General features: G+C 49.8%; 1 protein-coding gene across 3 annotated transcripts in view; it reads right to left on the bottom strand.

Annotated features, from left to right (window-relative positions):
• IGF2BP2 (insulin like growth factor 2 mRNA binding protein 2) overlaps positions 1-2,857 on the bottom strand; it is a 59,119-nt gene extending 56,262 nt beyond the window's left edge. For 2 of the 3 annotated variants that reach the window (XM_028730826.2, XM_028730828.2), the window contains exons 1-2: positions 2,317-2,857; positions 949-1,009 (exon numbers count right to left, since the gene is read on the bottom strand). In XM_028730826.2, the coding sequence (XP_028586659.1) occupies positions 949-1,009; positions 2,317-2,491 (236 nt within the window). In that variant the 5' untranslated portion in view covers positions 2,492-2,857. The remainder of the gene's footprint in view (positions 1-948; positions 1,010-2,316) is intronic. The other variant, XM_028730827.2, reaches the window with a different exon arrangement.
• Positions 2,858-13,133: the final 10,276 nt, after the last annotated feature.

Here is a 13,133-nt window from a genome sequence, read left to right as displayed (position 1 = left end):
ATAACTCCAAGAGGCTACGACCCATGCTGTGCAGGGCCACCCAAGATGGACAGGTCATAGTTGAGAGTTTAGACTAAATGTGATCCACCTGGAGAAGGAACTGGCAATCCAGTATTTTGCCAAGCAAACTCCATGGACATAAAAAAGGAGAAGCTTTCAGAAGAAAGTGAGAGTTTCCAAAGCATGCTCTGGTTCATGGGATCACAGAGAGTCGAACACGACTAAGATGACTAAACAACAACAACATAAAATCACACTTCTGCCATGGATCCATAAAAAGCCCAAACTACTCCAAAGGAGTACAGGTCACACAGGTTGTGTGGTAAGGTCCTTTGGCAACAAAGATCTCCCATCTCTGGAGTGTGAGGTAGGTGCAGCTTGAAAGTGAAGGAGTAGCTTTTAACACTTCTTTAGCTCTGAATACAAACCAAGAGTCACAGGGCATGCCATGGGCTTGCTCATTTTCAGTTAACTTTTGGCTGGTCAAAATAGGAACACTAAATGAATTGCTAAAAATGTTAGCCAGCATAATGGCTGCAGTCCTAGGCAAGTTTACTTTAATGCAAACCTCCCTGCCCCCCCCCAAACCCCATCAACTAGGGTTTTACTTCCAGGCAGTTGTGTGCAGGATTGTACTATAAATGGATTCTCAAGACGTCACAGGAAGCCTTTTGTTAAGGCATCATGACATTTCAAAGAAATTATCAAGTTGATGAATTGAAAACAATTCTTCACAACCGAATCCATACAGGAGGAAACACTTGATGGTTTCAAGAATGAAAACGACTCAAAAGCACCAAAAAGAGAGAGAGAGAGAGGTAAACATGCAGTTAGCTACTAAACAACATACCGCACCACAGCCTAAACTTAAGTGACGCAACCTCGCTCTGCTTCTGGGTCATATGAGTAAATCGACAGTAGTAAACAAAAGAACATGAAAGTACTTACCTTAATTTTTTAGGGACAGAATAATCCACTTCCATGACTTTGCCATGTAACTCCGCTTTACCTTAAAAGTGGGAAAAAAGAAATAGAAATGTGGAAGCGTTGTGGTGCTCAGAAACGAAACTCGACTAGAGCTGCGGGAGGGTGGCACACTTCTTGATTCGCCACAGTCCACGGCAGAGCGAGGACTGTGGGGAACGTAGCATCAGGCATCAGTTTTGGGGTGAGAACTCCTTGAAAGTAAGTTCCAGCTCTGAAAGGATTTTAAGCACTTTGTGAGGGAAGTGTCTTTTTCGGGGTGGGCGTGGGGGGCACAGACTCCTTTTGCCCAAAGGAATTACCCCTCCCTCTGCCCGTGAAACCATCCTTTTGACCTATTCCTTGGCTCAGTCCTTTTGATCTGAAAGTTGGGAGCGTTCACATGAACACGCACTCCGAGGCGGGAGAATACCTCGCGTCCGGCTCCAGTACCGCCCCCTCAGCTCGAAGCCTTCTACCCCACACTGTTCGTATGAATGCCCCGCGAACTACCGAGGAGCCGGGCAGCACATCCCCACGCCGAAGGGCTCTTGCGTGGGTGAGCTCGCCCTGCCCCCCGATTCCACCCAAGAAACGGCCCGGCCGCGCGCATCAACGAAGGGCCATCCGGACTGCGCGCTGCTCTCCGGCCGGCCTTTCCCGGCGGCTTCCAGCCCGGCCCACGGAATCCCGGTGGCCGGGCTCCCTCCCGGGGCTGGGCCAATCCCCCCCTCCGGCTGCTCCGGCCTTGGCTCGGCTCACTCGCGGCGCAGCTGCCGGCCCCAGGGCTGCGCGGCGCTCGGGCCCCCAGGCACGTCTCGAGCTCTTTGCTCCGGGTCCCCGTCGAGTTGGGACAGGGCACCTCGTAGAAAGGTGCCCGAGATCTAGTGGGTGCCACGAGAGCTGGAGGGAGCCGTCCCCAGCGCCCGGGAGCCGCTCAATAAAATCGGAGAAAAAAATCAGCGAAAAATCCCTCCCTCGCCCGCCGGGCCGCTCGCCGGAGCGCAGCGCGCGCGCGGGGCGAACGGGAAGGGGCGCACGGGGCGCGGGAACCGGCTCGCAGGCTCCCAAGGAAGCATCGCCCTCCGAGGGGAAGAGAGAAGCCCATCGGTCGGCAGGGACCCCCGATCGCCGGAGGTGGTCTGGGTCAAGCTGGGAGCCCCTTCACCGCCACCGACTCCCGCCCGAGCGGGGATTCCCCTGGCCGTGCAAGCTGCCTCGCGGGCTCTGAGGGGCCTCAACCAAGCCGGGGGAATGAAGGGACGGCACCCGGGGGTGGGTGGGGGGAGCAAAGTAAGCGGTCTCCGCGCACGCCCCCCTGACCAACGCGGAGCGCCGCGCCTGCAGGCTTACCGGAGAGGGTCTCGATGGCGCGGATGGCCCAGTTCTGGTCCGGGTAGTCCACGAAGGCGTAGCCGGACTTGAGCAGGACCTGCCCGGTGAGGGGCAGCTTCCTGTCGCCGAAGAGCTGCCGGAGCTCCTCGGCAGTCACGGCCGGGCTCAGGTTGCCGATGTAGAGCTTGTTCATCGTCCGCCTCTTCGGGACAGGGGGAGGGACCGAGCGAAGCCGAGGCCGCGGCCGCCCCCTCCTGCTCGCCGGCCGCCCACCTACCTAGCGGAGCCACCCAAGCCACTACCTCCCCGCCAGCCGGCCCGGCCCAGCGCGCTCCTCCAGCCGCTCTCAACAGCGCCCCGCAGCCGGGCGGGCAGCGAGCGAGCGAGCGAGAGAACGCGCGGGCGGCGGGCGGGCGGAGCCCAGCCCAGCCCAGCCCCACGCGGACCCTCCTCCGAGCTCCGGGTCGTTGGGGCCCGCGTCTCCCACTCCCGGGACCGGCAGGAGGCAGCGCGTCTGGTGCAGACCTGGCCCGGGCGCCCGCCGAGAGATGGATGGAGCGGCGCGCTGGGCGAGCCGAGCCGAGTGCCAAGCAAGCGCCGCCCCCTCGCTCCTCTCCTCTCCTCTTCGCCCGGAGCACGTGGCCACGTGCCGCGCGGGGATGCAGCCCCGGAGCCGAGCGGGCAAAGCCTTCGCTCCCGCCTGGAGACTCGGCGCGCCTCTCGGCGGACGGAGGCGGCAAGAAGAAGAAGTCCTGGCCCACGCCGAGGCCGGCGGTCCCGGGCAAGCCTTCTTCCCGGCAGCGGCGGGGGCGCTGGAGTTGCAAGAAGAAGCGATGCTTTTTCGGGTCATACATGAGCCAGATCGTAAAAGAGCCCCAGATAATGATGATGATGATCGTAATGATTGTGATCTAAAACAACTGGCAACTTTTTTGTGCGCGCGCTCCTTGGGTGCGCGTGAGCGCAGGGCGACTTAGTTTTACCCAGTCACAGGACAAGCGGGTCATGTTTACGTGCGGGTGTGTTTATTAAGTCTGAATGCCCCTGGAGGGCAACAAAAGCCTTGTTTACTTTCTCTGCTTTGACAGGATTCTGAAAGCGAGCGCGACTTTCCCCCGTAGCCCACGTTTCTCCGCTGGGTTTGAGTGAGATTTCTCTCTCGCGCTCTCTGTCTGTGTGTCTCTGTTGGCGATTATAGCCTATCAGAAAAGGCGAAGGATTGCAGTCCTGCGGGCAAGCCGCGCTCTACCTCCTGCTCGCCCACTTCCGGATTCACACGGCCCCGTCCAGGTCCGGGGATTCCCAGCTCCGCTTTCGATGGAGGGAAACTCTGCCCAAGTCCAGGGGCTCATCTGGGACGATTTATTAGAACGGAGGTGTTAGTGAAACCGGAGTCAGTGCGATTTTGAGAGCCTGCTTAAACACTACCGCCTCGATCCCATGCGGCGTTTACTCGGGAGCAGTTTCTGTTGACTTCCATGGGAAGATGCGCTCAGGATGGTGGCGCGACTGTGTTGAAAGGCTCCTCACCGAGATACAAGGGCGTCAGCTGGGGAAATAAGAGCAGCGTTGTGAAGAAGATGCCCCCCCCCGCTCTCGAGACGGCGGTGGCGCCTGGCTATCCTGTCTATGAATGAGCAGCAGCAGTGGCAGAAGAAGCACGATGATGGCCACGTGAAGGGGAGAGGGGCTCGAGTTCAGTGAGGGGAGAGGGCACCTGCTTTGCTAGCAAAAGACCCCAGGTTCAATGTCCGGGTAGGGCAGGGAAAGTGATCTGCGTGAAAAACCCTGGATAGCTGCTGCCGGTCAGTATTGACAATCCGTGGCTAGCATGGGCAGAGGGACGTTCCTAGAGTTTCCATTTCCCCTTTGCAGAAGGCTCAGCAGTCCTGTCTGCTGTGAAGCCCCTCTGTCACAACTACCCCTCGGTGGAGGAGACGCTTCCCCTCAACTTCTTGGCTGGGTAAATAAGAGCAACGCGGCGGCGCGTTTCCGCCCACCTTTAAAGATGTTCGTGGCGACGTCACGGTCGGATCCGCTGCACGGACCATCTCCTTCCCGTTATTCATGTCTGTCGGGATTAGCCACAAGGTGCTCGGAAGAGGAGCCAAAGTTAGAGGCATCGTTGGCGAGGAGAGAGGAGGGCTCAACGAAGTTCTTCTGCGCAGGCTCCGAAAGATGAATGGAAGATACGATGCGCCTCGTGTTTCTGTGCATTTCCCATTCATCCCGAGTGAGCTTGTGAAAGACATCTTTCACAGCCCAAGGGGATTGTGTTATGATGCTGAAGTTGGTTCTTGGCTCCAAACGCTCTGTTAGGGCCAAGAGAGTAGATTGCACGTATTTCCCAGGCAGCTTAGGCTTGGGCTATTTTATTTTATTACTTTTTTAGGAAAGCTCCCCCTCCCCTCTTCTTTTTCAAAACATTTTTCAAAAATACATTTTATGCTGCAGAAAGATTGGATCTGCCCACTGAGCAGACATGGCCTTGGAACCATGGATGAGTCAGAGTTGAGGTCCTCCCCTCCACAAATAATAATACTTTTTAAACCAAGAAACAATTGGACTATGTTTTCAGTTATATATATATAGACTGAAATCACAAGACTAATAACTAAGTGCTCATTGCCTCTAGCTACTTATTAATCAGAAATATTTCATTTATTTTGACCCTTGTCTAGATAACAGAAAAGGATATTTAAATAAAATAATATTGCATTAAAAAAATAAGGCTTTACTGAAACATCCCAAAGAAAGTGTTTATCTATTGCATAGCTTTCCAGACTTTTCATGTTGGTGACATACTTCTTAGACATGCATAATTTTGCAACACAGTAAATCAGTTTTACTAGCAAGCCGGAGGTTAAACTAACCCATTTCCAGCCCTGGGAGGAATGTGGGGAGCGTTCATGTGACACACCTACACACTGCAGCAGATACACTAATGTGTCGCAAAACACAGTTTGGAAAGCTCTGGTCTATTGACTGTTGCATTCATGGCTCACCTTTTCTCCAAGGAGCACAAGGTGCCATACATGGCTCTCCCCCTCTCAAGATCATCCTCTTATTTGCTTGTTAGACAAATAGAAAAGACCAACTCTGCATTTTGTAAGGATCTTAAGAGGAACTGCAGGAGGCACTTAGCAGATAATGAGCAGTGCCATCCTCTGCATACTTATACAAAAGTCAGTACTTTGTTCAACAGGATATATTTATTCCCTTGTAAATTTGAATAGGATTGCAGCCCTATTGAAAGTGTGACACTGCTATTGCTTTTTGGTATTCCCCACCACCACTAATGAACCAACATGGTTAGCCGATTTTTATTTTTATTTTTATTTTGTCTTTATATGTGTGTTAACAAAGTTTGTATGCATTGTATTTAACACCTTGTTTTTAAGCCCAAATCAGCTTCTGAAATAGAACAAAAGGAGGCTGCAAAGTGAAAATGCTGAATTGCAACTTGTCAAGAGGTTCAGTGCCATCACCTGTGGCTTGTGTAGGACAAAGGTTTTCTTAAAATTACGCTACATGTTTGGGAGGAAGCATGCATGGACAACCCACAAGTAGCACTGGAGAAGGTTTGAATACCACTGTGTGGAATAGAGCTGTCACAGTGTCACCAGACCAGAAGACTCCAGACAAGTGAGGCACCTTGCTTCCTGCATGAGGGAATCAACTGTTAAGCAAAGGAGAGGGCCAAAGACATCTCACAGAGCTAACCCTGGCTCCCATCTGGTAGCTTGGTGGAAGAAGAGCCCTCAAATTGGAAAAAGGCGACTGCAACTCAAGCCTTGTCATGTGGGAAACTTGAGGTTGATCTCTGCAAGGCAAGACACTGCTGCAGAAGATGACCAGCTCGGAGGCTTCCAAGTAGCTCCACACAGTGACCATCAAACAAAACTAGTCTCGATGTGGCACAGGACTATTAGCACCAGAATGTGTCTGGCCTGGCACAGCCCCGGGGCAGCTTACATCACTGCTGCCAGATACTATAGAGGAGAAGAACTGGGCAGCTCATCTGTAAAAGATTCAGTCTAGTTGGCTTCTATATGTGGGGTGTTGTATGGGAGGTGATCTACTGATGAAATATTCCTTTATTCCCACCAGCCCAGTTTACTCCTGTAAAAACTATAATAAAGCAGATTTTCTCTTAAAGGGTTACAGCTGTTTCTAGGAAATCCATCCAGTCCACAACTTCTTCCTCCATATTCAGAAGTACAGAATGTTGCCTTCATACTTGCTTGGGTCAATATTCCACAACATATTTATATATATATATAACTTACAGTTTACTATGGGAACAAGCGGGACACGGGTGGCACTGTGGGTAAAACCTCAGCGCCTAGGACTTGCCGATCGCATGGTCGGCGGTTCGAATCCCCGCGGCGGGGTGCGCTCCCGTCGTTTGGTCCCAGCGCCTGCCAACCTAGCAGTTCAAAAGCACCTCCGGGTGCAAGTAGATAAATAGGGACCGCTTACCAGCGGGAAGGTAAACGGCGTTCCGTGTGCTGCGCTGGCTCGCCAGATGCAGCTTGTCATGCTGGCCACGTGACCCGGAAGTGTCTTCGGACAGCGCTGGCTCCCGGCCTATAGAGTGAGATGAGCGCACAACCCTAGATAGTCTGGCAAGATTGGCCCGTACGGGCAGGGGTACCTTTACCTTTACCTTTATGGGAACAAGCATGGTCTATAATGACTAACACACGCTCTGCAGGATTTCAGACAGGGTTCTTTCCTAGCTCTACTTGAAGATGGTAGAGATTTAACCAGGGACCTTGTGCATGCAAAGCATCTCCTGTAGTTCAGTGCTAACTTGCTAACTGCTGCCACATTCCCAAAACTTCTCCAATCTCTTTTCTAAGTTTGGCTTTGAACTACACAATGTTTCGGCTAATTCCTCTTTTTATGTTTGACTGATTGGTCATGAAACCTATGTGATTCAACTCAGGCTACAAACACTTCGGGTTACAGACTCTGCTAACCTGGAAGTAGTACCTTGGGTTAAGAACTTTTCCCAGGAGGAGAACAGAAATCGCATGCTGGCGGCGCAGTGACAGCGGGAGGCCCCATTAGCTAAAGTGGTACCTCAGGTTAAGAAAGGACCTCTGGAATGAATTAAGTTCGTAACCTGAGGTACAGTGGTACATCGGGTTAAGAACTTAATTCATTCCGGAGGTCCGTTCTTAACCTGAAACTGCTATTAACCTGAGGTAACACTTTAGCTAATGGGGCCTCCCGCCACCACCGTATGATTTCTGTTCTCATCCTGAAGCAAAGTTCTTAACCCAAGGTACTATTTCTGGGTTAGCGGAGTCTGTAACCTGAAGGGTCTGTAACCTGAAGTACCACTGTACTACTGTACTGGGTAATTCTTCCAAGGTTGGTTTTGGTCCCAGCACTCTCTAGGCAGAGACTCCTCCTTGGCTATTAAATTACAGAGATGGTAAGTCTCTTTTTTTGCTACAATGAGCTCAAGTCACTCTAGGAGTGACTGCCAGACTACAGCTGCCAGACTCATGAAACACCACAAGAGTGCGCTATGTGAACATGAAATCTATGTGCTGCTAGCAATTTAGTGCATGCCAATAGTCACCCAACTAGCACTGCACATTGCACAGAGCATTGCCACACTTTGCAAAAAGGTAGAGAAATTGCAGGTGATAATGGTACACTTATTGCAGATGTAGGCAGAAGATAGATTAGGATGTGCTCTCACCCCGCCCTTTCCCCCTTTAAATTATGACAGCTGAAATGAAGCATGGTTGGGATAATTAGGAATTGAACTTTGTGTGGAAGGACTGTGAGCTCAGTTCAGTTCCAGTAATCAAAATAAATTCTTGTCCTCAAACTCAGACAGGTGGTCAGGGCAACACCTTTCAGCATGATAACCACCAATGATTGACGTAGGTGTGGTCCCGCCTACGTGGGTGGGGGGAGATAAAGCTCTCTGGCCCATCAGAAAGGGTCCTCACCCCTGATCTCCAAGAAGAATGGGAACAGCAAGGTGCTCTAAAGAAGCTGCCCAATATATACAGTAGATGCTGAAGATCTGGAATGTTGCTCAATCCATGTATTAGATCAGCTAAAAATGTGAGCTTCTGAAAATATTGGGGATGTACCAGCCATGTGAGCTCTGGAAATGAATTGTGGCCCACCTATTTCATTGCGACAGTGAAATGTAGAATCCACGATAGAAGTAGATAGTTTTACGAATTCTGCAACTGATTATGAGGCCTACAAATGGGACCCGAAAATCTAGCAATGTTCAGTGCTGCTTTCAGTGTTCCAGTTAGGCATTCATACTTTCTTTCAGTAAATTGTTCCCCTGCCCCTTGTCCCATCCAAGTCACCATTTATGACCACCAAGCATGCCCAGTTCTCACTTAGCTGTTTCTGCAGTCTCTTCTCCTTTTATCTATCCCCCTTTTTGTGCTTTGGCAACCTTGATGTTCCCCAAGCCTGTTGGTAGTTTACTCCATAGATGGTTCTGTTTTGGCTGCATAAGCAACAAGACTCACCTGTGAATGCCAAAAGTAGATGGAATGGTGTAACTTTAGGAACTGGTGCCTATGTTCGTTGTTTTCCTCTTCCCTGAGGTGCATGGGGTGTTAGGGGAGGGGCAGTACCTCTGGGACGCAGGTGGTGCTGAGGTCTAAACTACTGAGCCTCTTGGGCTTGCCAATCGGAAGGCCAGCAGTTCGAATCTGCATGACGGGGTGAGCTTCCATTGCTCTGTCCCAACTTCTGCCCACCTAGCAGTTTGAAAGCACACCAGTGCAAGTAGATAAATAGGTATCACTGTGGCAGGAAGGTAAATGACATTCCTGTGTGCTCTGGCTTCGTCACAGTGTTCCGTTGTGCCAGAAGTGATTCAGTCATACTGGGCCACATGACCCAGAAAGATGTCTATGGACAAATGCCAGCTCCCTTGGCCTGAAGTGAGATGAGTGCCGCACCCCCGTCGCCTTTGACTGGACTTAACTGTCCAGGGATCCTTTACCTTTTAAACCTTCAGTACCTCTGGGGCAGTTTCTCCCCCTTTGGTCCTCACCCTGAACACTTTTCTCACCTGTGGTGCCTAGTAACAACAGCGGCCACACCCCAGGAACAGCTTTGACTGGCTGGCTAAATCAGGTGAGGGTAGCGGATGGGTCTCAGACCCTTTGCAAGTTAAGGACTTCTTCTGCATGGAAAGATAGGTTCTGGCGGATTGAGCAGACGTGACCAAAAGTGGGTTCTGTGGTCAAGAAGGTGATTTCAGCACATGCTGTAGAAGGAAGTGAGGAACAGGTGAAGTTCTTTACCCTGGGAAGGTAGCCCATCTAGAAGGAAAACTGATCCTAGACCTCCACTGCCTTGTGGGATATCCTTGGGAGAAAATGCTGAGGAGTAAACCTTACCCAAATCCAGAGTGTAGTCCCTTAGATGGTTGGCTTCTTGTATGTCTGCTTCTGGCAACTCCTGCAGCCAAGCTGGTATCAAACATATTGCTCTGCTTTCCTTTGGACCACATCAGCGAGGCTGAGATGTAGGTCTTACCATCGGGGCAGCCCAGGACCTCCATACATGCTGCCTGGGCTTGTACCCTAAGGAGGTCACTTCGGTGCTGCTAACAAAGCGGTTTGACTTCACCCCTGGAAGCACACTCCTGTCTCATGAGACAGATGCCAACAAATGCCCTCTTCAAACCCATTTTTCCCTTTGTATACCTTCTTTAGGATTCTACATATGTGGGCTGGAATATATGCATTTTTAGTCTGTGTACAGTGCTTAATAGGGACGTGGGTGGTGCTGTGGGTTAAACCAGAGCCTAGGACTTGCCGATCAGAAGGTTGGCAGTTCGAATCCCCACGACGGGGTGAGCTCCCATTGCTCGGTCCCTGCTCCTGCCAACCTAGCAGTTCCAAAGCATGTCAAAGTGCAAGTAGATAAATAGGTACCGCTCCGGCAGGAAGGTAAACAGCGTTTCTGTGCGCTGCTCTGGTTTGCCAGAAGCGGCTTAGTCATGCTGGTCACATGACCCGGAAGCTGTACGCCAGCTCCCTCGGCCAATAAAGCAAGATGAGCGCAGCAACCCCAGTCGGTCATGACTGGACCTAATGGTCAGGGGTCCCTTTACCTTTACAGTGCTTAATATGTTTTAGGCACTTTATAAGTGATAAAAAAACCAGGCCTAACAACTGCTACATCAGTGTTATGGGATCACAACTCCTTTTGGAGGTGAAGCGGCAGCAAAGTGTAGGGCCTAACATGCATACCTAGTGAGTTTTTGCTTGGGTGTGCATATGGAAGATCTTGCAATTGGGCACTTTTAGTTTCAAAAAAGCTGCTGTGGAGTACGAAGAAACATTTGTGCTGTATTGAATGTTTTATATAGCACTGCCTCCACCTCTACTGGGTAAGTGGTTGTCAACCATTTGTCTTCATAGGACAATAGCTTTGCAGCATTATTTCTGGGTAGTTTGGATTGCATCCATGCTGGTGAATGTAAGGGCAAAGTGTCCTCTTCACGCTCTGCTGCAAAGCCTGGGCAGGCCTAGGGAGGCTATTACGTCTTGACAGTATTGATACAGAAGGGCAATCAAGAATTAGCTTCCTTGATTGTAGGGGTTTGCTGGACATTGTGTAGTCAGTACCTCTACTGCCTGATGGGCCCACTCTCAATTTGTTTCATCAGCTTTCATGCACGCTGAGTAAAGTGGGCTGTAGAGGCAACAGGTTTATATATGGCAACTGGCACACACATCAATATGGGGTTATGGTAGTTTTCAAAAAGAGCATGGTGTCCCCTGGTGCTTGGGGGCTTCAGCTGCACAACAGAGTTGTTAACAGAACAGCATCCTTACGATTCTCATGAAGCCTGGCAAATAACCAGAAGGCAACTTTACATAGTACAGTATCAACTTGCCTAGAGCAATGGGAGATTAAAACTCATCTTTAAAGAAAGTTAAATAAAAACCCTTTTTGTTCACTCCAGGGAATATTTAATTGCCTTTGATTTCTAGAGTCAGACCCCATATTCATTCGAACCAATCTTGTCTTGACAGTTATCGCTCAGGCTTTTTTAACTGTCTGCTTAGCAGGGCCCAACTGCTTCTTGATCTTTGTACGATTAGAATGGGGAGAGAATGAGTCTGAAATAACCTGAGTACAGTGGTACCTCGGGTTACATACGCTTCATGTTACATACGTTTCAGGTTGCACACTCCGCTAACCCAGAAATAGTGCTTCAGGTTAAGAACTTTGCTTCAGGATAAGAACAGAAATCGGGCTCTGGCGGCGCGGCGGCAGCAGGAGGCCCCATTAGCTAAAGTGGTGCTTCAGGTTAAGAACAGACCTCCGGAACGAATTAAGTACTTAACCCGAGGTACCACTGTAATGCTACTGTCACCTACATGGATGACTCTTCTACATCTAATGCAACTGATGTATGCATGAAAGTTGAAGACCACTGTAGTAGGTTATATGTTCTTGAGAAGGTAAAAAAGGTAAAGGACCCCTGACACATAAGTCCAGTCGCGAACGACTCTGGGGTTGCGGCACTCAATCTCGCTTTACTGGCCAAGGGAGCTGATGTTTGTCCGCAGACAGTTTTTCCAGATCATGTGGCCAGCATGACTAAGCTGCTTCTGGCGAAACCAGAGCAGCGCACAGAAATGCCATTTACCTTCCCGCTGGAGTGGTACCTATTTATCTACTTGCACTTTTGGGCGTGCTTTTGAACTGCTAGGTTGGCAGGAGCTGGGACCGAGCAACAGGAGCTCACCCGTCACGGGGATTCGAACCACCGACCTTCCGATCGGCAAGCCCTAGGCTCAGTGGTTTAGGCAACAGCACCACCCGAGTCCTTGAGCTCTTGAGAAAGCTGTGCCAAATCATATAAGCAGAAAAGCAAATAATACTTGAGAGCTGGTGATTCTGTGTACAGTCAAACCTCAGTTCCCGAGTGCCTCCGTTATCGTACATTTTGGCTCCCAAATGTCAAAAACCTGGAAGTAAACGCTGCAGTTTTTGTTCATTTTTTGGAAGCCAAACGTCCAACGTGGCTTCCGCTTGAGTGCAGGAAGCTATTGCAACCAATCGGAAGCCACACCTAGATTGTCGAACATTTCGAAAGCCGAACAGGCTTCCAGAACGGATTACGTTCGACAATCGAGGTTTGACTGTATTATTTTTATTCAGTCAGTCAGAAGATCAGACCTGTTTTAAAATTGGCCAGCTTTACCACACAATAAACATGTTAACTGCTGACCACAAACCAACTAGAACTCCTGTGATGTAACCTTTTGTGGACCAGAACCAACTACCACATCTACAATGTATATCCTCAGTTGCATATTCCCCGACAGACATAACAGGCGAAGTGCACTGACACTTAAAGAACCTGTAATGTGAGAGGTTCTAGTTCACATAAATCTTATGCCACAGTAAGTCTTGTCTTAAGGTGTCACATAGCTTTTAAATTACATCTCTGGATACTGCAATTAGGTATGTATCTAGTTCCCCCTGCCCTAATGGAGAAGAGTTGGGCTGCTGGTTTAAAGTGTAAAGCTCATTCCCTATTTTTACAGATTCTTTAAACCCAGAATGTCATTCATCTACCATGTAAAAACAAAAGAAAAAGAGGGATGCCTATATAGCTAATGTTCTTACTAAGTATAACAAACAGATCACTTTATGAGATGACACTTAACCACCATGCCTTTAACATGGGCTGCATCCAAGATTTTAATTGCATAGCATTTATCGGGAGAGAAAAGTACTATGCGTTGAAAGCTAACTCACCTGGTAGTGAAACTGTCTTGTTTAGTTTTAAAAATAGGGCTTTGCAG

This window comes from Podarcis muralis, chromosome 6 (assembly GCF_964188315.1).
Source record: "Podarcis muralis chromosome 6, rPodMur119.hap1.1, whole genome shotgun sequence".
NCBI lineage: Eukaryota > Metazoa > Chordata > Lepidosauria > Squamata > Lacertidae > Podarcis > Podarcis muralis.
The sequence above is the reverse complement of the archived record's forward strand: the minus strand, read 5'-3'. Positions and strand labels throughout refer to the sequence as shown.